General features: G+C 34.7%; 1 protein-coding gene across 7 annotated transcripts in view; it reads right to left on the bottom strand.

Annotated features, from left to right (window-relative positions):
- Positions 1-15,568: 15,568 nt before the first annotated feature.
- The window catches only part of LOC148598840 (prolyl 4-hydroxylase subunit alpha-1-like), a 59,823-nt gene continuing 50,087 nt past the window's right edge, over positions 15,569-25,304 (bottom strand). For 4 of the 7 annotated variants that reach the window (XM_088560893.1, XM_088560898.1, XM_088560899.1 and 1 more), the window contains 6 exons: positions 24,990-25,060; positions 22,925-23,090; positions 21,443-21,529; positions 19,818-19,886; positions 18,873-18,969; positions 15,569-16,017 (listed from right to left, as the gene is read on the bottom strand). In XM_088560893.1, coding sequence (XP_088417019.1) covers positions 15,953-16,017; positions 18,873-18,969; positions 19,818-19,886; positions 21,443-21,529; positions 22,925-23,090; positions 24,990-25,060 — 555 coding nt within the window. In that variant the 3' untranslated portion in view covers positions 15,569-15,952. Of the gene's footprint in view, positions 16,018-18,872; positions 18,970-18,995; positions 19,221-19,817; positions 19,887-21,442; positions 21,530-22,924; positions 23,091-24,989; positions 25,061-25,304 lie in introns of those variants that run through there. The other 3 variants (XM_088560894.1, XM_088560895.1, XM_088560897.1) reach the window with 2 other exon arrangements.

Genomic DNA, 25,304 nt, shown 5'->3' with positions numbered 1-25,304 from the left:
AAATACTGGAAACTACGAATTTACAGACTGATGTCACAGTGGTACGAGTTCGAGTCCCGCGGAAGGACCGACCAAAAATTTGCTTCGCAAATTTGAATGTTCTAACATCGTTGGGAATTTTTCAGACCCTTCTATGCTCACGTCATCTTCCTTGGATCCGATGGAGCAGGTAGCGAATGGAGTCGTCACATTCTTTGACGTATGCATAATATTGATTTGTTGTGATAAGTATTGTTAATTTGATCCTCTATCCTACAATGTACGTAACTACACCCAGATGAGTTGTCCAGCAATACCTTACATCGTGTACTAAGTTACAACCCTAGACTAATTCTACGAGGAGGAATGATTATATAAAATATTTTAAATAGCCTAGCTGGCCGAGGGTCTAGGGTACTTGATTTTGTGCAGGAGGTGTTGCCATAAATGTCACAGCGGTACGAGTTCGAACGACCAAAAATCTGCTTCGCGAAATTTGACAGTTCTTACATCGTTGGGAATTTTTCAGACCCTTCTATATATATATATATTCCACAATGTCTAGTTTTATCATTAGGTTTATATGTACGCAGTAAGGTGTTCTAAATGTTATTAATACTTATAACACTGATATGATTGACGTCAACAAAAATGTATATTAAATTCTACGTGTTTTATAATTACATTCTTCTGACAGTTACATGTATATACATACGCATTATATTCAATTAACACATAGGATAATAATTTTGACGTGTGTACCTCTTTCTAGTAATACCGTTTTGTATATTTTGACATATATGACGCATTTATTTAAGCACAGCCATTTTTAGGTTGGATGTAACCTCCTGACTCACTACAAGTGTGTCTTTATTGCATACATTTTTTAACTTAAAAATATTTCCATTTTGATAAGGACTGGTCTGGAAAAATATCTGAATAAATGAAATGTAGAATACCTATATAAACATTAAGTCAACAATGCATATTTTCAATATATAAGTATATCAGATTTAAAGCATGTTTTCAATAATTAAAAAGTAAAAAATTAAAAAAAAATCATAGATGCTAAAGGATATCCACAATGACACGTGATTAAGATTAGTTTAAACATATTTTATTCGCTCAAAAACAAAATGGATTGGACGAAAGTAAATCATACTTATGTAGTTCTTTCATTAATACAATATACAAATGTATACATATAGAATTAAAGAGCATGCTTTAACAATATATGAACTATACATTACTGTAATGAATGTAACTAAAAGTCAACTGGAAAGAAAAACAGTTTGGGGAAGGGTGTGAAAGTGATGATCTATAACACAGCAAAAAACACAAAAAAATATCAGCCTTATTTACAACAAGAAATCTTTTTGATCCTTTTATATACTGAACAACCTGCTGAAAAATACAAATGTTTTCTTCATATGTTAATTCAGGGCTTCCAGAAAGTAAAATGTTTGCATTAAGTGGATAAGTATCACAGAGCCAGCTTAAATCATTAAACAAAGTTTGTCTTTGGACTATAAAGGACAATGAAGAGGTAGTGGTCAACATCTTCTATGTTAGTACCACATCTAGATAGGGGATCTGTGATGATATTTACACGGTACAGGTCATAATTCAGAGAATATGCATAATATCTTAGTTGGGTTATCAGTATATTTAGCTTTCTAGGCCCGTATGAAAAATATTTTGGTACAATTGATCGGTCCTTATTCCTAGTTAAAACCGAATCAAATCTTTCTTATTGTAATGCCGAGATTGTTCCATTCCTTAATAGTAGCTGGAAGGAAGGATTCTCTTGTAACATACAATCTAGAATACGGCAATAAAATGTCATTCCCGTTTCGCAATGGATAGTTGGAAATAGATTGTACCTTAGGTATAACAATATTACACAAATACTCAGGAGCATGCATTGTTCGATATTATAGAGAATTTGTTATTTTCTGCGTTTTCGACGTTCTTCTAGTTTCTCCCAATTTACTTCTTTATATATGTTTTCAATTTTTGTAAACACCGGTAACCCAGTTACAATTCTTACCGCCTCCGTGTGGATTTGCTCTAATTTTCCAGCGAGTGAAGCATTACATTTGTCCCATACTTCAGGGGCATATTCTAATAATGGTCGAATATAAGATAAATATAATTCTTCTAAAATGTTACGATTCAGTTGAATTTTTAAATTTTTAAATTTTCGTAATACATTAAGATGCTTTTTTGCACTGTAGAAGCTATTATATTTTCAATATGCATGGACCAATTTGCATCATTTATGATGATTTTTGATCGAAATTTCAACTCCATTTAAAGAAATATTAAACATTGGTATTTCGATATTTGCGAATAACATAATCTCAGTTTTTTCCGTATTAAAAGTCATGAGCCAAGTTTTTGCCCATTCATCCAACTCATTTAAATCACGACTAATGACCGTTGTTATTTGCTCACTATCGCGATCAGAGTAGTTAAATGATGTGTCATCTGAAAAAAGTCTGCATAAAGAGGTAAGATTTTTAGCTATATCGTTAATGAAAACATCAAATAAGAGAGGTCCAAGTACTGAACTTTGAGGCACACCTGGTGTGAGATAGTTTTCTGATGAGGCTGATGAATTTAGAACGACCTTTTGTTTCCTATCACTCAGATAGCTTCATAACCATTTCAGAATATCTCCGTGAATTCCATAAGATTTTAGTTTATACATTAACCCTTTGTGTCATACTTTGTCGTAAGATTTTGAAAAACCACAGAAAACAGTTATACATTTCTAACAACTGATGTACGGTGGAATGTTTTGGCATCAACCCAGACTGATAACTATGAATTAATTTGTTCTTATGAAGATGGTTAGAAAATTTTTAAACACAACCCTTTCCATTACTTTGCCAACACAGCTAATTATGAAATAGGCCTTTAGTTAGACGGTAACGAAGAATAACTCTTTTTAAATATTGCTATGCTATCACATTAGCCATCTTCCAGCTAGATGGAAATTTGCAAGGCTCCAATGATTTATTCAAAATGATTTTCAATGGGATTGCAACTTTTTTTTCAGGACATAGTTTAAGCATTTTGTGGCTCATGATATCGGAACCCGATGCTATATTCGGTTATAGATTTGAATAATATCAATAATTTCTTGCTTTTCAATCCTGATATAAAAAATATGATTATTTGTTCTACTGACAAAGTCTGGCAACTGATGATTTTCGTCATCCAATTTTGAAATAGAACAAAAATATTTATTCAGAAGCGTACATTTCTCTTCATCTGAATATGCCATTTCATTTAAATTGGGATCATTTATTGTATGTTATTAGTAGTTTTTCCTGATGTCAGTAGCGTTTTCATCATTTTCCATTAGGTTTTGGAGTTTCCTGCATTTTCCAAAATAAAATAGTCAAGATTACTTTCAAATTGCTCTTTTGCTATTTTCTTCATATTATTAACTTTATTTCTCTGCCGCTTGTAACTTAATACATCTTTCTCCAACTTTGATTCAATTGCTTTCCTTCGTAAACGATCGCGTATACGTATTCCTTTTCTTAAGTTAGTGTTAAACCAGGGTTTGTCATTTTTCCGAACTGTTACAACTTTTGTTGGAATACACTCCCTCGCGACGGAGAGAAAAACATCAGTAAATATACGATACATTTCATCAACATCTACTTCGTCTTGGAGGAGTGCATTCCAATCTAAGGCCCCCAATTTTGATGAAAATTTGTCTTTGTTCGCTTTGTCATATAACCATACAGTGTTCTGAACAAGGCTGAGCACTTTAACGGACATTCTATAAAAACAACAACCGCGTTATGGTCACTGATATCTTGAGGTATATCTAATACATAAAAAAAAAATCACAATTCATAGTATCGCTCAGTATAATCGGGTCAAGTAAAGTGCTACTCGCTGTCGTTACGCGCGTTGCTTTACTTATAATATTGTTCAAGTCGAACATATCAATTATATCAATAAGCTTGTTATTTTTGGACACCAATAAGTCAGAATTAAGATCACCCGTGCTTACAATGTTTACATTCAACTGATAGCTCGCCCCGAACGCATGATTTAATCGTGTCCAGAAATCAGACTCCGTTCCGGGTGGACGGTATATATTACAGAGTAGAAATGTTTTTCCCTTGGCACTGATTTTAACCCAAAGCGTTTCGTCAGTTTGGTATTCTAAAATATCAACTATTTGTATGATGATGTATTCATCGGCTCTATGAAAACTTATTTGTTCAACGTGTCATAGTTTCCCTTTCCTCTTTCGTCTACCCCGGACTTGACTTTTTATGAGCAACTCGGCGGGTGTTTCTAGAAAAGCATAGGACGCTTACCTTACCGGTGCACCTGGCCCATGCTCCAAGTTTTTAGTGGAGTCCGAGTTGCTCATTTACTTTTGTTACTTTGTATGTATGATTTTAGTTACTTTATCTTCTTTGTTGTGTATGTCTGTTTTCCATGTCTGGTTTTTGTCCCCGAATTACATTCTTTTTGATTACCGCTAGATCCTTGGTTCCCTTGATTACTCTTTGTACACAGATCTTTTACACCAATAAGTAAACCACCACTAAAGCTATTGCGTTCTCGGCGATATAGTGTTTGAAAACGATCCAAGATGAATGTCTTCATCTTTTACATTGGGATCTAAGTGAGTTTCGGTGATTGTTAATATGTCAAACTCTTCACAAAATGTGTTCAGGAATTCAAGTTTGTTTCGCATACTTCTAATATTGATGTTGAATTATGAAATGGATTTATCGTGGATGGTTGAAAAAGAGTTGTTGATGTCAGGCCCTGGATTAGGTCCAATATTACTCATCTATAAAATATAATGGAAAACAAAAAGCAAAAAGACTATGTCAATGTTCGGGTTTACTGACTGAAGAACAAATAGACCTAATGTGAGGAACGTGCACTCTAAGTTTGTCTCAAATATAATACTGTATGATAAATTTGAGGGTACCGAATGTACAAAAAATATTTTCTTGTTGTTAAAGAGACCCATGGCTGCCCTGTAGCTCACGCGATTAAAAATATGTGCCGTTACGATGCATTACCAACAGCAATTCTGAAGGAGTTTTCTTCATACTTGTCCCTTAGGTATGAGTCAAGTAATTTTGTAGTTCTTTATATAAATATGCATGAATTCACGAAATAAAGACTAACATGTAATTTGAACTGTAGTTGATCAGACTGTAGATTTGCTCTGTAATGTTTACTTTGTCGTGAGACAGACAGAATACATGATTGTTGTGCCCGAGTCGTTTTATATGAAAGGTGATTTTTTTTGCAAATCTTTTCGTTTTACAATATAAATTATATTAATGTTTCGTTCATTTTAACTGTTTATAAAAAGATTTTATATTTGTAAAGATATTTTGCCAACCAGTTTAAAAGGGCACTGTACAAGTCTGCACTATTAAAACTACTTGTGATATGTTCTACAATTATTTTTCTGTAACCTTTACAGATGCTACAGTTACATATGTTTATACTAAACAAAAAAAAAACTTTTTTGCATAACTTACAGGGCGCTTACCCTACCCATGCACCTGGTCCATTCTCCTAGTTTATAGTTTATAGTGGAGTCCGAGTTGCTCATTACTTTTGTTACTGTATCTGTATTATTTTAGTTATTTTATGTCCTTTGTTGTGTGTGTCTGTTTTCCATGTCTGGTCTTTGTTTCCGGATTACATTCTTTTGATTTCCGCTATAATCTTGGTACCCTTGATTACTCTTAAACATAGAACTTAAAATGATTTGATCTCAATTGAAAATGAAAAAAAATGTGACTGGTTTTACGTTAAATTTACGTAAAATAAGCAAACATGGATTCATAGCAAATGTCACACGAAAAAAATCTAAAGAGTAATTAACGTGAAAATCAAGCGATCACTTATATTGTTTTGGTTTTTTTGTGTTTAAACCGCAGATACTTTCTGACTTACTCTCACGTTAAGTTCAATTCCCATGACTTCTACCACTCTCTCCAAAGTAGAGATTGTGGAAAACCATAAATCTGTGCTATCCTCTTTTGGTCTCTCTACCAGGGACGATGATTGTAATTTACCGTCTATGTACTGGATTCCTAAACTTCACACGAATCCATACAAACAACGTTTCATAGCTGGATCTGCAAAATGCACCACCAAACCTCTTTCAAAACTTTTAACTTCTATATTCACAACTGTCAATGAGGGTCTGCAGTCCTACCACAACACTTGTTCCTCCCGTTATGGTATTAATTCAATGTGGATCCTGAAAAATTCGAAAGATCTTTTGGAGACAATCAGTTCAAGGCTATTTTCTGAAGATAATAGCATTAAAACCTATGATTTTTCAACACTGTATACTTCTATTCCCCATACTTAGTTAAAATCCCGACTTAAAAACATTATACATCGTTGTTTTTCCAAAAAAGATGGTACACCTAGATACAAATATATAGTTCTTGGTAGAGATTCCTTATACTTTGTAAGAAATAATTCCAAATCATCTTCCAAATATACAGAGGAAGATGTTTACAAAATGCTGGAATTTTTAATCGACAACATGTTTGTCCAGTGTGGTGGCCGTGTTTTTCAAAAAACAGTCGGCATTCCAAACAAATTGTGCTCCTGTACTTGCTGACTTATTCATTCACTCTTATTAGGCTGACTTTATAGCTGATTTGATCAGAAAGAAAGAATATCGTTTGGCTAGATCCTTCAATCTCAGTTTCCGCTATATCGATGACGTATTATCTTTAAACAATCCTAATTTCGGGGATTTGATAATCGCATCTACTCAAAAGAACTTGAGATAAAGGATACTACAGACACTGTGAAGTCAGCCTCATATCTTGACCTACACTTAGAAATCGACGATAAAGGAAAACTATTGACCAAACTTTACGACAAACGTGATGACTTTTCATTGGGAATTGCCAACTTTCCTTTCATCTGTGGCAATATCCCTTCGGCTCCTGCGTATGGAGTGTTCATATCACAACTCATACGTTATGCCAGAGCTTGCCGAAACTACGCAGACTTTTTGTATCGCGCTAGAACTCTAACAAATAGGCTTCTGGAACATGGTTATGTTGCTACAAGATTGAAGTCATCACTACAGAAGTTTTATGGTCGTCATCATGAACTCGTGGATCGTTATGGTGTATCTATCAGCACCATGAAAACTGATTTATTCAACGGGTCATAGTTTTCCTTTCCCCGTTTGTCTACCCCGGACTTGACTTTTTATGAGCAACTCGGCGGGTGTTTCTAGAAAAGCAGAGGACGCTTACCCTACCGGTGCACCTGGTCCATGCTCCCAGTTTTTAGTGGAGTCCGAGTTGCTCATTTACTTTTGTTACTTTGTATGTATGATTTTAGTTACTTTATGTTCTTTGTTGTGTATGTCTGTTTTCCATGTCTGGTCTTTGTCCCTGGATTACATTCTTTTGATTACCGCTATAACCTTGGTACCCTTGATTACTTTTTCACTAAAGTTTTTTTTTTCAGTGAGAACAGAATGTGTAAGTACCATAACTTCCTGAAAATAATTTTTGTGTGTATGACATTAGACGTATTCTTCCCATATAATGTTACAAATTAGTTTCTCATTACAAACATTATGGCATTAAAGTATAAACATTTAATGAAGGCGATGATCAAAATCACATTAGCATATAGATATATCAGGAAGTAATTAACAATATTACAAATATAATTGTGTATTGTGTATTTTTTTTTATATTCGTGTTTGTCTTCAATTTGTAATCTGGGACTGGAGCTGTATTATTTTAATTTGAACATGGTCAAATGAATGAAATTGATTTCTTCAAGTAGCCGAACCGCTTCTCCACGAGAAGGTGTTACAGATTTTTTTTATAATCTCCATAGATATATTCAGGTATAAAACAAATCATTTCAATTTGCGTCTATAGTGTTAACGCAGTCCATATACACGATATGCCACCCACTTACCCTTATACATATTGTTCATATCCCGTTTTCCCAATAGGCTCTTTTGTAGTAAGTTGGTGAGCATGCTCAATATACACTTCCGCGAGGTAGGGCTTGGGTAGAACAAAAGAATTTTCTCCGCGGAAATGTATATTGAGCATGCTCTACGCATGCTCATTACCTTACAGTTAGCACAAAATGAACCCCCCCCCCAAAAAAAAAAAAAACAAAAAAAAAACAAAAAAAAAAACAAACAAACAGAAGAAAAACCTTTAAAATGCAATACAAAACACAGGAAATGAAACGCATTACTTAGTTTTGTTTTCAAAACTAAAAAAATGTAATGTACCTGGTGAAGTAAATCTATGGTGTTAAATTGCATCCTGGACTACATACGCTTGGTAATTTTGTAAAATGAGATCGGTGACTCTTTAAAAGTGAACCTCAATGTTATGCATGTAGCTTCTGAAGAACGCAAATGTTTTTAGTGATTTAGAAAATTGTTTGATACTTAGCTAAGTGACATTGTTTAATTAACACGATTTGCATGTCAGTAAAAGCATATTTTTCAAATCAGGACTTCTTAATAGTCTGGTTTGGTTTTATTAAATTACAGTGAAACCTCGGTAGCTCGAACTCCAAGGGACCATTGAAATGTGTTCGAGTTATCGGGAGTTCGAGAAATTGAAGTTCGTATATTTCCGGATTTATATCGTTGCCGGTCCGAGTTCGACTTTATCGTTAGAAATTGCTTACTCCCTCCGAAGTTGTGTTAGTTCGTGGATCTTTTTCATTCGCTTTCGGAAGATTATGTTGATTTGTGGACATCAAAAATGCTGTGTTTTCTTTTAAAAACGTCCAGAGTGCGGGTTCATTGGTCAATAATTTGTTTTCATCCGAATTTCTTTCCTGGTTTCATCATACTGACTTCGGAACATTCTCGAACTTCAATCAGTTTGATCAAAATTACCTAATTAGTGATGACTTAAATATTACATGTAATTAACTAAAATGACACTGATTAATGATAGGGTTTCAGTTTTTCCCACCTTATATTACCCAACCTGACAAAATGGCTGACGAGTTCGAGTTAGTGAGGTTTATTCTCTGAGATTTATTACCGAACGGACCGACTTGTCAGTTCGAGTTTTCGAGAAATCGAAGTTCGAGAAATCCAAGGTTATTTATATTGATTATATAGGAGAAAATTTTGGTACTTTGAATTGTGTTGGAGAAATCCCGGGTGTTCGAGCCATCCGAGTTCGAGCGAGTGAAGTTCGACTGTATAGTAATTATAAGTTTTATAAATCACAAAAGCAGCGTCAGTTTCCAGTTTACTTACATCCATTGTTTGCATCATTTGTAAAAAATATACATTTGAACAACTGTATATGGGGAGATAACTCAAACAATGAAAAGAGTTGACTGTAACAGAATGCGTTCATAATTGTTTTAAATATTTTAAATATTAAATTACAAAACATGAATATCCAAATGCTATCACTAGTCCCACGAATAAACGCAAGGTAACACGCGCGGTGTTTAATTACTCGTGTATGCGACTTGTGATATTATCAACATTATGACAGATGTGACATATTTTTGTATAGTTCAAAAACAAACTTTCATGTTTGTAACCATCTTCAAACATGCATCTGTCTCATTACTGAAGCTGTGTGTTTTATTTCGTACAATTGAATAACATTCCTTCCTCTTCGTTTACAAGTAGCCAACACAATCATCAGCACTTTCAAGTGCAATTGATTGTTAACATTATAAAACCTCTGTAGAATTGTATGAATTAATAATATCAATACAAATCCCCAACCACGTAGTCAGACTTGCCTGACCCCTAATCATATCATTAAAATTCCAGCATAAAGAATGTATGCAGTTTGCAGATATAGTTTTAACGAAACATATAGTTCTTAAAGGTTTTCGATTTCCCATTTACACCCATGTACGACCCCATTTTAGCATTAGTCATTGTTCCCGATCCCCATCCCCACGTATACCCTATACCATCCCAATTACCCATTACTTATTGTTCCCGATCCCCCTCCCCACGTATACCCTATACCATCTCATTTACCCATTACTCATTGTTCCCGATCCCCATCTCTACATATACCCTATACCATCCCAATTACCCATTACTTATTGTTCCCGATCCCCATCCCCACGTATACCCTATACCATCCCATTTACCAATTTCTCATTGTTCCCGATCCCCATCTCCACGTATACCCTATACCATCCCGTTTACCAATTACTCATTGTTCCCGATCCCCATCTCCACGTGTGCCCTATACCATCCCGTTTACCCATTACTTATTGTTCCGATCCCCATCCCCACGTATACCCTATACCATCCCACTTACCCATTACTTATTGTTCCCGATCCCCATCTCTACATATACCCTATACAATCCCATTTACCCATTACTCATTGTTCCCGATCCACATCTCCACGTATACCCTATACCATCCCATTTACAAGTTATTCATTGTTCCCGATCCCCATCTCCACGTATACCCTATACCATCCCGTTTACCAATTACTCATTGTTCCCGATCCCCATCTCCACGTGTGCCCTATACCATCCCATTTCCCCATTACTTATTGTTCCGATCCCCATCCCCACGTATACCCTATACCATCCCACTTACCCATTACTTATTGTTCCCGATCCCCATCTCTACATATACCCTATACAATCCCATTTACCCATTACTCATTGTTCCCGATCCACATCTCCACGTATACCCTATACCATCCCATTTACAAGTTATTCATTGTTCCCGATCCCCATCTCCACGTATGCCCTATACCATCCCATTTACCAATTACTCATTGTTCCCGATCCCCATCTCCACGTATACTCCATACCATCCCATTTACAAGTTACTCATTGTTCCAAGATCCCCATCTCCACGTATACCCCATACCATCCCATTTACCAATTACTCATTGTTCCCGATCCCCATCTCCACGTATACTCCATACCATCCCATTTACAAGTTACTCATTGTTCCAAGATCCCCATCTCCACGTATACCCCATACCATCCCATTTACAAATTACTCATTGTTCCCGATCCCATTCCGTACGTATACCCTAGAATCGAAAGTTTCCTCCATACAAGTTCTATATACAACACAATATTTTTGTATAACCCGATTCGGTATTTACTTATTTTTTTCCAAGTCAGGCACGGGGGAAATGAAAAAAATGGTGACGAAGGAAGCGCGTACTGAGGATCATAGAACACACCAAAGTCGTATCAGGTACAGTTTATGTTTATTTTATGTTGCCAATGACCGGTTATGATCTGCATAATGTATTGTTTATCATTGAATTACTTGATATATATGATTTTCTTTCTTTTTAGAATTAATAAATGAGGCAATTAGTTCGTTTATTCTCCATTTATGATTATTGCATTCAAAATATGACATGTTTTTAATCAGCCTTTATAAATACGCTTAATCATTAGAATTAAACTTGCAATTATCTGGTTCCTTTAAGTAGTACCTCGAGATTGAGGACTTCAAGGCTAAACCACCTGACTGTTCTTGCAAAACCTCTCCATTCAAATATGGTCCTTCTGGTCACGTCGTTACGGGAGATTTAACCATTATCGAAAACGATTCTCTGCGTAATATTCTTTCTAAAGGTCCCAAGTACGGTGAACCACGCTCCATAAATTGGAATTATAACTTGAAAGTTCTTATGAATGCCGTCGAGGACTATGCAAGAAAATGGATAAAACGTTTGTTTGTATGTTGGGGTTTAACGTCCGAGCAGCAATATTTCAGCTATATTAAGACGATGAACTTGATGATAAAATGAACATAAAATGATGATGAAATGAAAAAGGGATGGGACACAAGGACAATGGGATCGACAAATTTTGATTGCAACTGGAAATAGTGAGAGGTGGGTAGGGTCGGGCAATTTAGCCTCCTGCGGCGGAGCCCTATGGTTCCTACTCCGGGACAATACCACAGTAGGGTTCTTTAACGTGCGAGGAACGTGGCATCTCTCCCAACACGGTGCACCACTATGGTTTGCGCTCAGGTTTTCTGTATTATAGCCTGACAACCCCAGCATGTAACACGCCACCTGGGGCACACAACCCAGTTGCTCTGTGGGCAGAGCGCCCTAGCCCCGGCTAAGGTTCTGAGCACCATTTAGTCGCCTTTTACGACAAGCTTAGCGCTGCTGCAGGCCTATTCTTTTAACACCCGGACCTGCACGGGGCTGTATAAAACGAGAACAAGAAGACATTGATTCTCTGTCAGAGTGGTTAAAGGCCGTGAGGTATTTAATTTTGAAACGAATGAAAGTTTTAAGTAGGTCAATGAGTGCCAAGGCTACATCAGTTTTCAAAGACCCCGATGTAGCAAAAACATTGTCTACTATACATGACAAATATGTTGTCGTACCAGCAGACAAAGCCCAAAACAACATTGTTTTTGTCAGCAAAATGTTTTATATCCAATGTTTATTATCAGAGGTAGACGTAGAAAATAATAGCAGTGATAAGACCTATACTGCTACTACTCTCTCCAAAGAAGAGATTGTGGAAAACCATAAATCTGTGCTATCCTCTTTTGGTCTCTCTACCAAGGACGATGATTGTGATTTACCGTCTATGTACTGGATTCCTAAACTTCACAAGAATCCATACAAACAACGTTTCATAGCTGGATCTGCAAAATGTACCACCAAACCTCTTTCAAAACTTTTAACTTCCTACCAGTCCTACCACAACACTTGTTACTCCCGTAGTGGTATTAATTCAATGTGGATCCTGAAAAATTCGAAAGATCTTTTGGAGACAATCAAGACAAGACTATTATCTGAATATAATAGCATCAAAACCTATGATTTGTCAACACTGTATACTTCTATTCCCCATACTCAGTTAAAATCCCACCTTAAAAACATTATACATCGTTGTTTTTCATAAAAAAAGATGGTACACCTAGATACAAATATATAGTTCTTGATAGAGATTCCTTATACTTTGTAAGAAATAATTCCAAATCATCTTCTAAATATACAGAGGAAGATGTTTACAAAATTCTGGAATTTTTAATCGACAACATATTTGTCCAGTGTGTTGGATGTGTTTTTCAACAAACAGTCGGCATTCCAAACAAATTGTGCTCCTGTACTTGCTGACTTATTCATTCACTCTTATGAGGCTGACTTTATAGCTTATCTGATCCGGAAGAAAGAAGATCGTTTGGCTAGATCCTTTAATCTCTGTTTGCGCTATATTGATGACGTATTATCGTCAAAACAATACTAGTTTCGGGGATTTGATACATTGCATCTACCCCAAAGAACTTGAGATAAAGGGTACTACAGACACTGTGAAGTCAACCTCATTTTGACCTACACTTAGAGATCGATGGTAAGGGAAAACTATTGACCACACTTCTCATTCAGAATTGTCAACTTACCTTACATCGATAGCAACATCCCTTCAGCACCTGCGTATGGAGTTTTCATATTATACATATACATATGTGTATACTCATACATTTTGCTAGAGCTTGCTGTAACTAGGCAGACTTTTTGTATCGCGCTAGACTTCTAGAACAGGGTTATATTGTCACAAGATGGAAGTTATTACTACAGATGATTTATGGTCGTCATCATGAACTCGTGGACCCTTACGGTGTATCTATCTGCACCATGAAAACTGATTTGTTCACCGCTGGACTTGACCTTTTATGATCAACACGACTGGAGTTTCTGGAAAAGCAGAGGACGCTTACCCTACATGTACCAATGCACTTGGTCTACGCTCCTCGTTTATAGTGTAATCCGAGTTGCACATTTACTTTTGTTACTTTGTATGTATTATTTTGGTTACTTTATGTTCTTTGTTATGTTTGTCTGTTTTCCAAGTCTGGTCTTTGTCCCTGGATTACATTCTTTTGATTTCCGCTAGAATTGTGGTTCTCGTGGTCCCTTCCTCATTAAACAAATCAGTCATATGTTAGATAACGATTTGGAATTTACCTTTTCCGATATTTTCAGCATTGGTGGTCATTACTTGATTGATGTATGTAGAGTTTGGATTCGATAAATCCACGTTTGATAATGTAGCTTTTTTCCTTTTGAAATATTAAAAGTCTGTATTATGAAAAGATGGGACGAAGAGTTAAAGTTTTGCTGTAAAAGTGTAGCTTTCCGACACTTTGTCAAAGCGGAGTTACCAAGAGGACCAACCATACAAAAAAAAAAAAACAAACAAACAAAAACAAAAACAAAATAAAAAAAAACAAACAAACAAACCAAGCAAAACAAAACAAAAACCGAGCTCACTATGTTACATTTGAACGCTGATCCGTTGATCTTTAACTTTATTATTACATGTTAATGAACCATACAAACTTGCATAAAGAAACCGACCAAACATCATGAATTGAGCGTTTTTTTTTAAATTTCAAATATAATCTGTTTCTATCTAATTATTACATTGATGTGACCACCATTGTAAAAAATACTGAAAAAAAGTTATGTTTGGCAAACATTGCCAAGCCAGTAATAATTCGACGTACCTCAAGGGAAGTTCGGGTTTATTTGAGTTTTGTAAACTATAATTATTCTAAACTTCACAGCTGTACACACATGTCGGTCTAAAAGAGTAAAATATAATTTCCTGTATTTTGACGACTAAGTGTGAACTCTTTTTTGTAGTATTGTTCTCTATAGTAACTGATTATTTGAACCAAATCGATGTGCCAAAAATAAAAGTGTTCTCTCGCACAAGAAGTAGTACGTGAATTTTGTCCAATACTAATAATAGTTTTGTTTGTTTGTTTGTTTGTTTGTTTGTTGGGGTTTAACGTCCGAGCAGCAATATTTCAGCTATATTCAGACAATGAACATGAAATGGATGATAAAATGAACATGAAATGAAAAAAAAAGGATGGGTCACAAGGATAATAGGGTCGACAAATTTTGATTGCCACTGGAAAAAGGGGGGATGGGTAAGGTCGGGCAATTTAGCCTCCTGTGGCGGAGCGCAAAGGTTCCTACTCCTATCGAATACCACAGCAGGGTTCTTTATCGTGCGAGGAACGTGGCACCTTTCCCAACACGGTGCACCACTATGGTTTGCGGTCAGGTTTTCCGTACTAATAATAGATATCTTGAATATATGTTATAAATATATATTGACAAGGGATAACAAACCGAGCACAACCTTCTTATTTTTACTCAGACGTTGTCTGTTGTTTGTTAAGTAAGTTTTAAAAATTTAACGATCCAAGTTATCTATTGTGCATCCATTGTTGGTATTACTAATCAGCTGTTCGGATGAATTTAAAACAGTTGACCTTATTTCATCCCTTATTTGATCAATAAAACCATATCTTCCCCAAAAGATCTAAGAAGTGTGGCCGTAGGGAAACGAGTTTTGGAAGACATTTTTTCAATACAGACTAAATAAACGAGGCAATTAGTTAGATTATTTTCGAATTGTAACAATCACTTTTCAACTTCGACCATTTTTGAGCTCTTTGTGAAAACGCTTAAACGGATAATTGAAACTAAACTATAAATTACCTACTGCTTGGTAAGATTCGTGGACAGCATACAAATGAGTCATGATAAAGCTTTATTACAGGTAGTTTTATTTGAAAGTGAAAACAAAAATTGCATCCATTTGTAATGGTATGGAATCGATTTCATTTAACATTGGTAGGCGTTTCGTGATACGTTTTAATGTTTAGATCTGACAAAAGGTAACGACTACATTTGTTCGTAATTTTTTTATAGAATTATTGATTAACTAAACAAAAACAACAAAAAACAAACGAACAAAAAAAAAAAACAAAAAACAAAAAACAAAACAAAAAAAACAAAACAAAACAAAAAAAACAAAAGAACAAAACAAACCTGCGTTTTTCTTAGAAAAATAATTTTATTAAGTTTTTTTAAACAAACATTATACACGATAACACCACAGTAAACGACAGCTAATTCCAATCATGGAGTTAAATCACATGGTCTCGCAAACATCTGTCCCGTTTCTCTGATCCATTTGTTTCCAACTGAAATAAAAATGTGATATATTTTTTTTTAAAATGCATTTAAAAAACTTGGTATTTCGTATTACTGTGACACAACATATGGTACTTCAAAACATCAGAAATATAGAAATATACAACTTGTCTGTCGTTTCTTTTAAGGGTACAATGAACCGGATTACGATAAATACATCGGTTGTATGAATTACATTTTTTGCTGTTCTGAGAAATTTCAAACTTTCTACACAATATCAGCCCTGGTTTAACAATCATTATTCAATACATCTTTTCTCCCAGCAGAATAAGTAAATATTACACTGTAGCAGTAAGAAGAAGCTCATGACTGAAATGTCAAATCATCTCAAATTAGGAAGTACGAAATCTAAGACCGACTTAGACCATTTAAGAATCAGAACTGTACAGTTAACAATAAACTGAAAAATACAGTAAGCTACTTTTTGACATCAACTTGTTCCAATGTTCAGTGAACAAACAACTTACGTAACTTAGAAAATCTGTCAACGTAATTATTTTCCTCGTCTACCACAGACTTGATATTTTTATGAGCAACTCGGCGGGTGTTTCTAGAAAAGCAGAGGACGCTTACCTTACCGGTGTACCTGGTCAATGCCGACAGGTTTTAATGGAGTCCGAGTTGCTCATTTGCTTTTGTTACTTTGTATGTGTGGTTTTAGTTACTTTATATTCTTTGTTGTGTATGTCTGTTTTCCATGTCTGGTCTTTGTCCCTGGATTACATTCTTTTGATTATTGCTATAACCTTGCTTCCCTTGATTACCCTTCCATTACTTTACATTGTTGGTACGTTGTGTGTGTATATCTTGTTTATTGCAAAAAAAACAGTGAAATAATTAAAATGACTGGAACCTTATTATTGAATACTTTCACAACGGACTCAATAAGCGTCTTATTACAGGTTTCATAACAACTCAAGTTATTCAATGTCAACATCATAGCGAACATACACCTACGAGTTAATTAACTAAGGTAAACTGCGATATTTAGCTTTCACGAGTTATAAGACCTTTGTTTATATGATTCTTTTGAAATACTTGACATACGGCAGCTGGCTTAGCCGAATACTTTTTTGAGGTCACAAATGATGTCGTGAGAAAAACATTATAATTGTCAAAACATCGGTTTCATACAACTGGTTTTATAGAATATGGCACACATTCGCACAACAACCAATCATAGCACTAGTTTGTTTGTATCAATGGTGTGATATACTGATTGAAGTTATTTCTATGAAAAATACCTCTGTAATAAAATATATCCAGTTTGTAAGAACAAGAAATGTAGGCACCATAATATCTGGCATAAAGTGGCGATGTTTATGTGATACCCTTTCCAAATTTGCATGCCGTCCGTCGATCGATCCTCCCTTTTTTGAGACAATAACTTGAGATCAAACGTATCAATAAATTGTGTTTAAAAAAAGTTTGCATAGTTGTTCGTTGCCATAAAAAAACAGGTTAAGTTTACATTTCAGCAAAATCCCAAAGTATTGTTTTCGAAGTAAGCCATTATGAACATCTAGCCCTTCCCTTTTTTCACCATAACGTGGCGGAGTATTACTTAATGTTCTCTAATGTGCTATATATATATGTAATAAAACGTTATCGTTTCTACTTCTTATGCACTATTTTAATGAGATGGTTCTTATTTGTTGTCTCCTTTACACTAAGTTCCACTTAGATTTTCCTCTGTTGTTTCTACGAAGTTGATTGGGTGATGCGACAAACAACGAAAGATACTCCAAGAGGCATCAGATGGAATACCTTCTCCATCTTGGAATATCTAGACTTTGCCGATGACATAGCATTTAATAGCTTGCAACCTGTCTGGAGATCAAGACAGTACACTATCCGCACCAAACTGAAATTGTATAACAGTTGCGTCTTGCCTATCCTGCTTTATGGGTCAGAGTGCTGGAGGATAACAGAGTTAGACCAACACAAACTCTCAACCTTTCACACCAGGAGTCTGAGGAGGATCCTAAGAATATTTTGGCCTCTTAAGATCAGTAATCAGGACCTCCTTAATAGATGCCAACAAGAAGACATGGCCACCATCATTATGAAACGAAAATGGAAGTGGTTAGGACATGTCCTGCGAAAAGACCCAAAAGACAACACAAAAACAGCCCTATTCTGGACACCTGAGGGAAAACGCAGGACAGGACGCCCAAAGATCACCTGGAGACGCACCATTGAAGCAGAAGTCGAAGAACATAAGAAGACTTGGGGCACATTACAGAAACTTGCCAATGACAGACAAGAGTGGAGGAACTTCGTTGCTGCCCTACATGCGAGTGGCGTAAAGGGCAGTAAGTAAGTAAGTAAGTTTCTACGAAGACAACACACAACCAGCTTGTTTCTTTATAGCTAGGGGATTGTTGTTTAGTTTTTCGAGATTTACAAGTTATATCGGTTGTGAAAATTATGAATGAATATTTATTTTGCTTTTTTATGTCCAGTGTATATTTCTTCATGTACTTTGCTACTTGAACACAAATATTTTGGCGATCATTTTAAATAAATTAATAAAGTAAATGAATGTTAACATCTTTAATAGAATAAGATAATGAAATTAATGTTCTAACTTGAAGTTTACTTCAACTGATAGGAAAATACTAATTCTAAGACGCGCGTGTAACTTCCCAACACCGGACATACACAGTCAGTAATCAGTGTTCCTCTGAATATGCTTTCTGAGGTTGCCCTTTCAAATCGAAATTATTCTGAATTGAACATTAAACACGGGGGTACTACGAAATGTATTTATAAACCATAGAAAATAAAATCAGTAGCTTTCATCTAACGATCTTAATATGTTTTACAAGAAAAAAAGACTTACTCCATTTTGATCCAATAACAACAGGACAACCAGCATGTAAGGTTCGTTCGTCATTTTCTCCGCTTGGTTTTAGGTTGTACCAAAATGCTGCTGCTCCCTGTAATTATGTTCCATTTATTTCCTTTTTTTATTTATTCAAATAGTGCAAAATATTACCTCATTGTGTCTTTAACAAGTATTTAATTTAAAAAAAAAATGTTGATCTGCGAGTCATCCTGTCTTTTTGTGTTGGATGTTGGGCTACTTGTTCTTTGTTATCTTTTTTGTCTGTCTTCTTCTTTGTCCTCAACAATATATATCTTGTAATACGTGCATTGCCTTTTCGTACGGATTTACCATTTCGATATCCTACAAGTGTATGTGAAATGGGTATATACAGGTTATACCCAATCCGACGCTGACATATATTTATTTAAATTGACATAAGTATAATGCATAATTTATGAGTAAGTGCTTGCTACTTCGCTTCGGCAACCATCTGTTTTATTTACCAATGTATCAAGCGGAAACCTTAGAGCGAAATGGTGACAAAACGTATAAATACTTCCAGATCAGCGGAAAGACCTGAGTACATTTTATATTTTTTTTGCAGGAGATATTGGCCTCACAGTTCAGCAACTTAAAAATACAAACCATGAAACCCTATTAATTAAAGACATCCTTTGACAAACTTTTAGTTGAAGCATGTGGCCGATATTTCCAGATAATCCAAGACTATCCACAAACCTTACATTTCGGAACAAGCTTTTTTCTAAATTTACACTGGGACAGTCATAACTAGCTCGTAGTATATACAGCATTCTTAGACAAACGAATATTACTCGGATTATTTAAATAATACATTTTTAAAATTTCTATATCAATATCAGATTGGACATGAAACAGTGGCTGTATCATCCTCTGCAAGATTTTTGAACGGGCCCTTATATTATTTACTTTTTTTACCTTTACAACTGGTACCCGTGCTCCGAGTTCAGGAAAAACAGTGGCGCCGCCTACTTTGACATCGTTTAACTATAACACAAAATCATATTTATCTTATGAGAAATAATTCATAATTTGTGTTGTAACAAGTTAGTTAATTATCCTATGGCAAGAACGGTTATTTTTCTTTAAGTAAGATAAGTGATGTGACGTAAATAATTCAAATTGGCCGGAAGTTCTCTGTTGAACTAATCAAACGTCAAATTATCATGAAATATCAATCTTGACAAGACCTGATTAATAGGTTTTGATTCCTGATGACGTAATGTTTGTATAACCAACTTCATCACATTTTGAAGTTCTTGAAGAATAATTTAATTTCTGACGAAACACGCTTTCTGATTGGATGAAAAAATATGTCCATCATCTCATTGATCAAATTGTGTAATGATGGATTATTCCTCAAATTTTGATACTAAAATTGAATTATAAGGAAAGACTGCTATATGTTTTCAGTCTGTTTAAAATAACCTCAATGCCCGTAGTACACAGTAAAAAATAACCTGCTGCGCAGGTTATGTAGTGTGCACCACGCCATTGAAGTTGAACAGAATATATTTATAAAGAGCAAAGATATTGAACAAAAGTCTTTTCAACTTATAAACATCCTCTTCCAGGTTATTTAGGTTATTTCCTCAGAGATCGAAAAAGTATAACAGTCATTTCTTAATTGAATTGTTCCTAAGTTAGATAAATCGCATAAGTTCGTCAACATAATAAACTCTAGTCTAAAATACACGACAAAAGAGAGACAACCATGTCGTATTAAAAAAATGCGTAATGTTGAGTAGCGATCGGCAGTGTACCGCTCTTTTTAAAAAAAAATATACCTTAAGGCAAAGAGTAAATAACAGGCGCCGATTTCACAAAAGGTCGTCATTGTAATGTTGATCATAAGTAATGACGTCATAATTTTCTATCAATTTCACACTTACGACTTTTTGTGAAATTGGCGCAAAGATTTTAAGCTGATTTTGAACTACATGGGTTTAAATGTATTATGTATGGGCACATCATGAGTCTACATAACACCTGCTATAATTCAATTCAAAGTTTAAAAAAAAACTCTCGTTAGATGTAAATGATGCATTATATTTTATAACGAAATAAGAATTTATTTCATTTTTATGAAAACATTTGCTCCAATAGCATTTGTGGTATATTTGTGTATTCAAGTGTTAATGATACTGTATATATTTGAAATTGTTTTCCTTCTGAAATGTCATCCCCACATTCGACACCATAGATGGTTCTACACCAAAAATCGTTTCATGAACTTAATCAACATATTCCAAGTAAGTCATAGTATAAACAAAACTACGATGCAAAATAAAAAAGACGAAAAACTTAAATCAAAATTTAAGTCATTTGACCAAATTGTGAGCTTTTATACATTTCAATTTTTTTTAAATAATCTTGGACCATATCACTTAAAAACAGCCAGAACGATTTTTAAAAGTTGTGGAATGGAGGTTAACATTCAAATATTTCAGTTCAGAGTGCAAGTATTTTTATAACTATACACTGTATTTTTTTGCGCATTATATTTGTTTGAAATTGAGATTGAGATATGTTAAATAACGTACGTAAAACATCCACGTCGCCACTCTATCACCTGCACCTCTAAGTTCTGGTGCATCGTTGTTATCGACTGGAAGCCAGATGGGTTTGTCCTGGGTGGAAAGAAAACAAAAGAGATTAATTTTTAAAATAACAAAAAAATGACCGTACTTCAACTTATTGACTTATCTTCAACTAAACTTTTGTGTATTGCTGTTGGTACAAAAAGTGCAATGCACTGAAGGGCATTAGTGTCTAAAGGGCATGCTTTGCTCGCAAACCTCATTATGACTTACTTCGATAGCCAAAAAACGCGGGCCAATACAAAAGTCGTTACGATGTTGATTTCTTCAAGGTGTTAATAAATCTATATGGTTATACAAAGGTAAAACCAGGTTAAATGTGTTATTGTTTTATTTTTGTTTCTTGAATATTTTCAAATACCATCAAAAGCAGGAAAAAGTAATAGAAAGTTGCATGACCACATGATATCTTTTAACTAATGTATAGAATTTAATGATTTGTTCAAGTTCTTTATATACACATCCGAAAACCAGCACACTGTAGCCACCTAAACAACGCCCACAAAGAAAGCGAGTCAAAAACATAGAATGTAAAACAGGAACAGTAACAACGTGTCGACTAATACATAAGAAATTAAATTGATGATGGACGTACTTCATGATATTATTTCATTTTTCTACAAAAAATGCCATGATTAGCTAATTATTACTTATAACCTTTCATGGGAAAAATTATGTATTAAGAACGTCGGAACGTTTTTGATGCTTTTGTATTTTGTTGACATTTCAAATAGTTGACTAAAATGATCGTAATTAATAAAATGTGGAAAAAACATGTCTGGTTGTTCTTGTGTATCATGGCTCCTTCAATCCATTTGTCCTAATCAATACATGCCTTTGCTCAAACAAAAACATGGGTTAAAAAGTAGATGTTTCAGGGTACTATGCCCCGTGCAGAGTGTCAAAAGAATAGGCCTGCAGCAGCGCTAAGCTTGTCGTAAAAGTCGACTTAATAGTGTTCAGAAACCTAGCCGGGGGCTAGGCGCTCTGTCCACAGAGCAACTGGGATGTGTGCCCCAGGTGGTGGAATTGGGTACCCCTGGCGTGTTACATGCTGGGGTTGTCAGGCTATTATTCGGAAAACTTAACCGCAAACCACAGTAGTACACCGTGTTGGATAAGATGTCACATTCCTCGCACGTTAAAGAACCCTGCTGTGGTATTAGATAGGAGTAGGAACCTTTGCGCTCGGCCGCAGGAGGCTTAATTGCCGACCTTACCCATCCCTTTCTTTTTCTTATGGCAATCAAAATTGTCGACCCCATTATCCTTGTGTCCCATCCCATTTTTTCATCATCATCATTTCATTTTTATTTTATCATCCATTTCATGTTCATTGTCTGAATATAGCTGAAATATTGCTGCTCGGACTTTAAACCCCAACAATCAATCAATCATGGTACTGGATCCATAATTTAAACTCACAAATGCATCAAGATGTGGATGGTACATGCCACCAATCCCGTAGTTGACAATCTGGAAGGCCTCAGAATTACTAAGTATTTCCGCAGATTTTGTATTCAATCCTGTTAATACTCCTACTCGATGTGTAGCACGTTCAATGATTCCAGGCTCGTCATACAGCCAGGCTCTATAACATGATAATGTAACAGTTGCGTACATATTAAACTTAATTATGTATCAGTATCTGTAAGAATCAGGCAGCGGGTGAAAAATGGTATAAAAAACCACCAGTTTGATAGTTTCGTTTGACTTTTTCACCATCAGAATCAAGGAAAACAGACAAGATTTTTCATATGCTGGATCATTGAGTTACAAATTCATTGAAATGCAGTGAAAATGAACATTTCAAGGGCAGATAACTGTGTCAAAAACATATTTTTTCTATACTGAAAAATTTCTGAGCAAAGCCAGTTATGCAGAGATCAAATCATGGTCTTTTCAAATAGAGAAAGAATCATTGAGTGGTATTACATCGTCAGATCAGTGGGGTTTTGACCTACATGTTCCTGATTTTTCCCATTTCGCCTGATTCTTACGAACACTTACACTTAATAGGCAACGAGTAATGAAAGATTTGGTCGTGTGTACTTGCTCATCACCACATATTTGTTATTTATTACTTCTTAATAAATGTATCCTCTCTTCATCTGTCAGAACTCAAATAAACGATTAAAATCGTATTGTAAGAAATGTGTTTTGTAGATCACCAAATAAAAAAATAGTAATCATAAATATAGGAAAATAAATAAATAAACCTAAAACATTGCGTAATAATTATTAAATAGACTAAAGCTATATAGTGAATATATGAAAAATCTTGTACAATTGTTTATCTAGTTGACTGATTTAAACATATCGAGTTGTGAGTTATGACATGGAAACGTTTTAAAAGATCTCTCTTTATATATGATGAAAAATGGTAAAATAATAGTACATATTACCAAAAGCATACAAATTTGGACAAAATTCATAATTGAGATAATGAAATACGAAGATATGCAAGAAATGTGGAAGCATTGTAAATAAATAAATCATTTTTTTCTATTTAAACAATATATTTCAATAGGAATCAACAAAAAATATAAAAAAACAAAAAAAACAAACAAACAAAACATAACAAAAACAAAAGACAAAAAAGTAATTAGTTAACTAAAAATTATTTTCATTTTGTTATAAATTACATTCATTTGCTTCTTACTTGTTTATGTATGAAAGTTCCTCAACAGATATGAAAAAAATAACACGAATATATACAGCATTACATTACTCAACTGCAAGCCAAAATGTACAAGTTTCGCATAAGATGGTCAACAATGTAAACTTAAGAAATGAAAAAATAAAAATAAACTAAATGTTTGACTACTCTGCAGCCATAATTATTATTAAAAGCAATACAAAATCACAAAACTATATGTCTCCTGTTATAAATAATGTCATGCATGGTTAGTCATTTTAGTGGCATTTATTTTTAAAGATCTGTGCAATAGGGAATGAACCTTATACAAACGTGTATTCCTGAAACCGTAAGTATGACATCTTCGAAATGGTTCAATGATTAGTTAAACCACAAAATGATCTTCCCAGTTTAACGGCGCTGTAAGTCTAAGTAATTTGGATTATCGAGATTTGATTTCTTTAATTTCTGTAATATCTTTTACTAATTCCAATAATGCATTCTTGATAATTCATCTCATGCTGAATTTCAGGTGTGTTTTTTTGCATTATCAACGGTGATATTTTTGTCTTTTTCGTTAAAGACAAGACCGCATCTATCTCTCATCCTTATAACATCACAAAGTATGATACATATAATCCTCGTGTACGACACAAAATAAATAAAACAGCGACAGATCATTGTTTCCATAATCTAATAAAGTTCAATACAACCATCAAAATAATGCCATGAAAAATTCGCTCTTATAATTTCTAAGGGGCCAAACGATGAGACTTACAGGCCATACTGGGAATGTGCATAGGATTACACAAACGTCAATACAGTTACCAGACCTATACATTCCCCACTTACGTTTGACTAATTCTTACACTATCTGCAACAGTTCGATAATTATCCGTTTGTATTATTGTTGATCTTGTAAACTATCAGAAAAACGAAAAAATTAAAAGTATGTATTAAAACTAGAAGGAAAAAATAAAGGAATTGAAAAAAGAAATCAAACATAGCACAGTGAAACCTGTTAAAGTCAAACCTTGTAGGCATGTATATACAATAAAACTAATAATTCTATGGTAACGCCAATCAAAATCGTTGGATTATATGACGTCACAAACAAATGAAGTGATTTTGTATTTATGCCGTTACAAGAACCAAGCCTGTTACATC

This window comes from Perna viridis, chromosome 14 (assembly GCF_037379345.1).
Source record: "Perna viridis isolate PV_CMFRI_1.1 ecotype Kerala chromosome 14, ASM3737934v1, whole genome shotgun sequence".
NCBI lineage: Eukaryota > Metazoa > Mollusca > Bivalvia > Mytilida > Mytilidae > Perna > Perna viridis.
The sequence above is the reverse complement of the archived record's forward strand: the minus strand, read 5'-3'. Positions and strand labels throughout refer to the sequence as shown.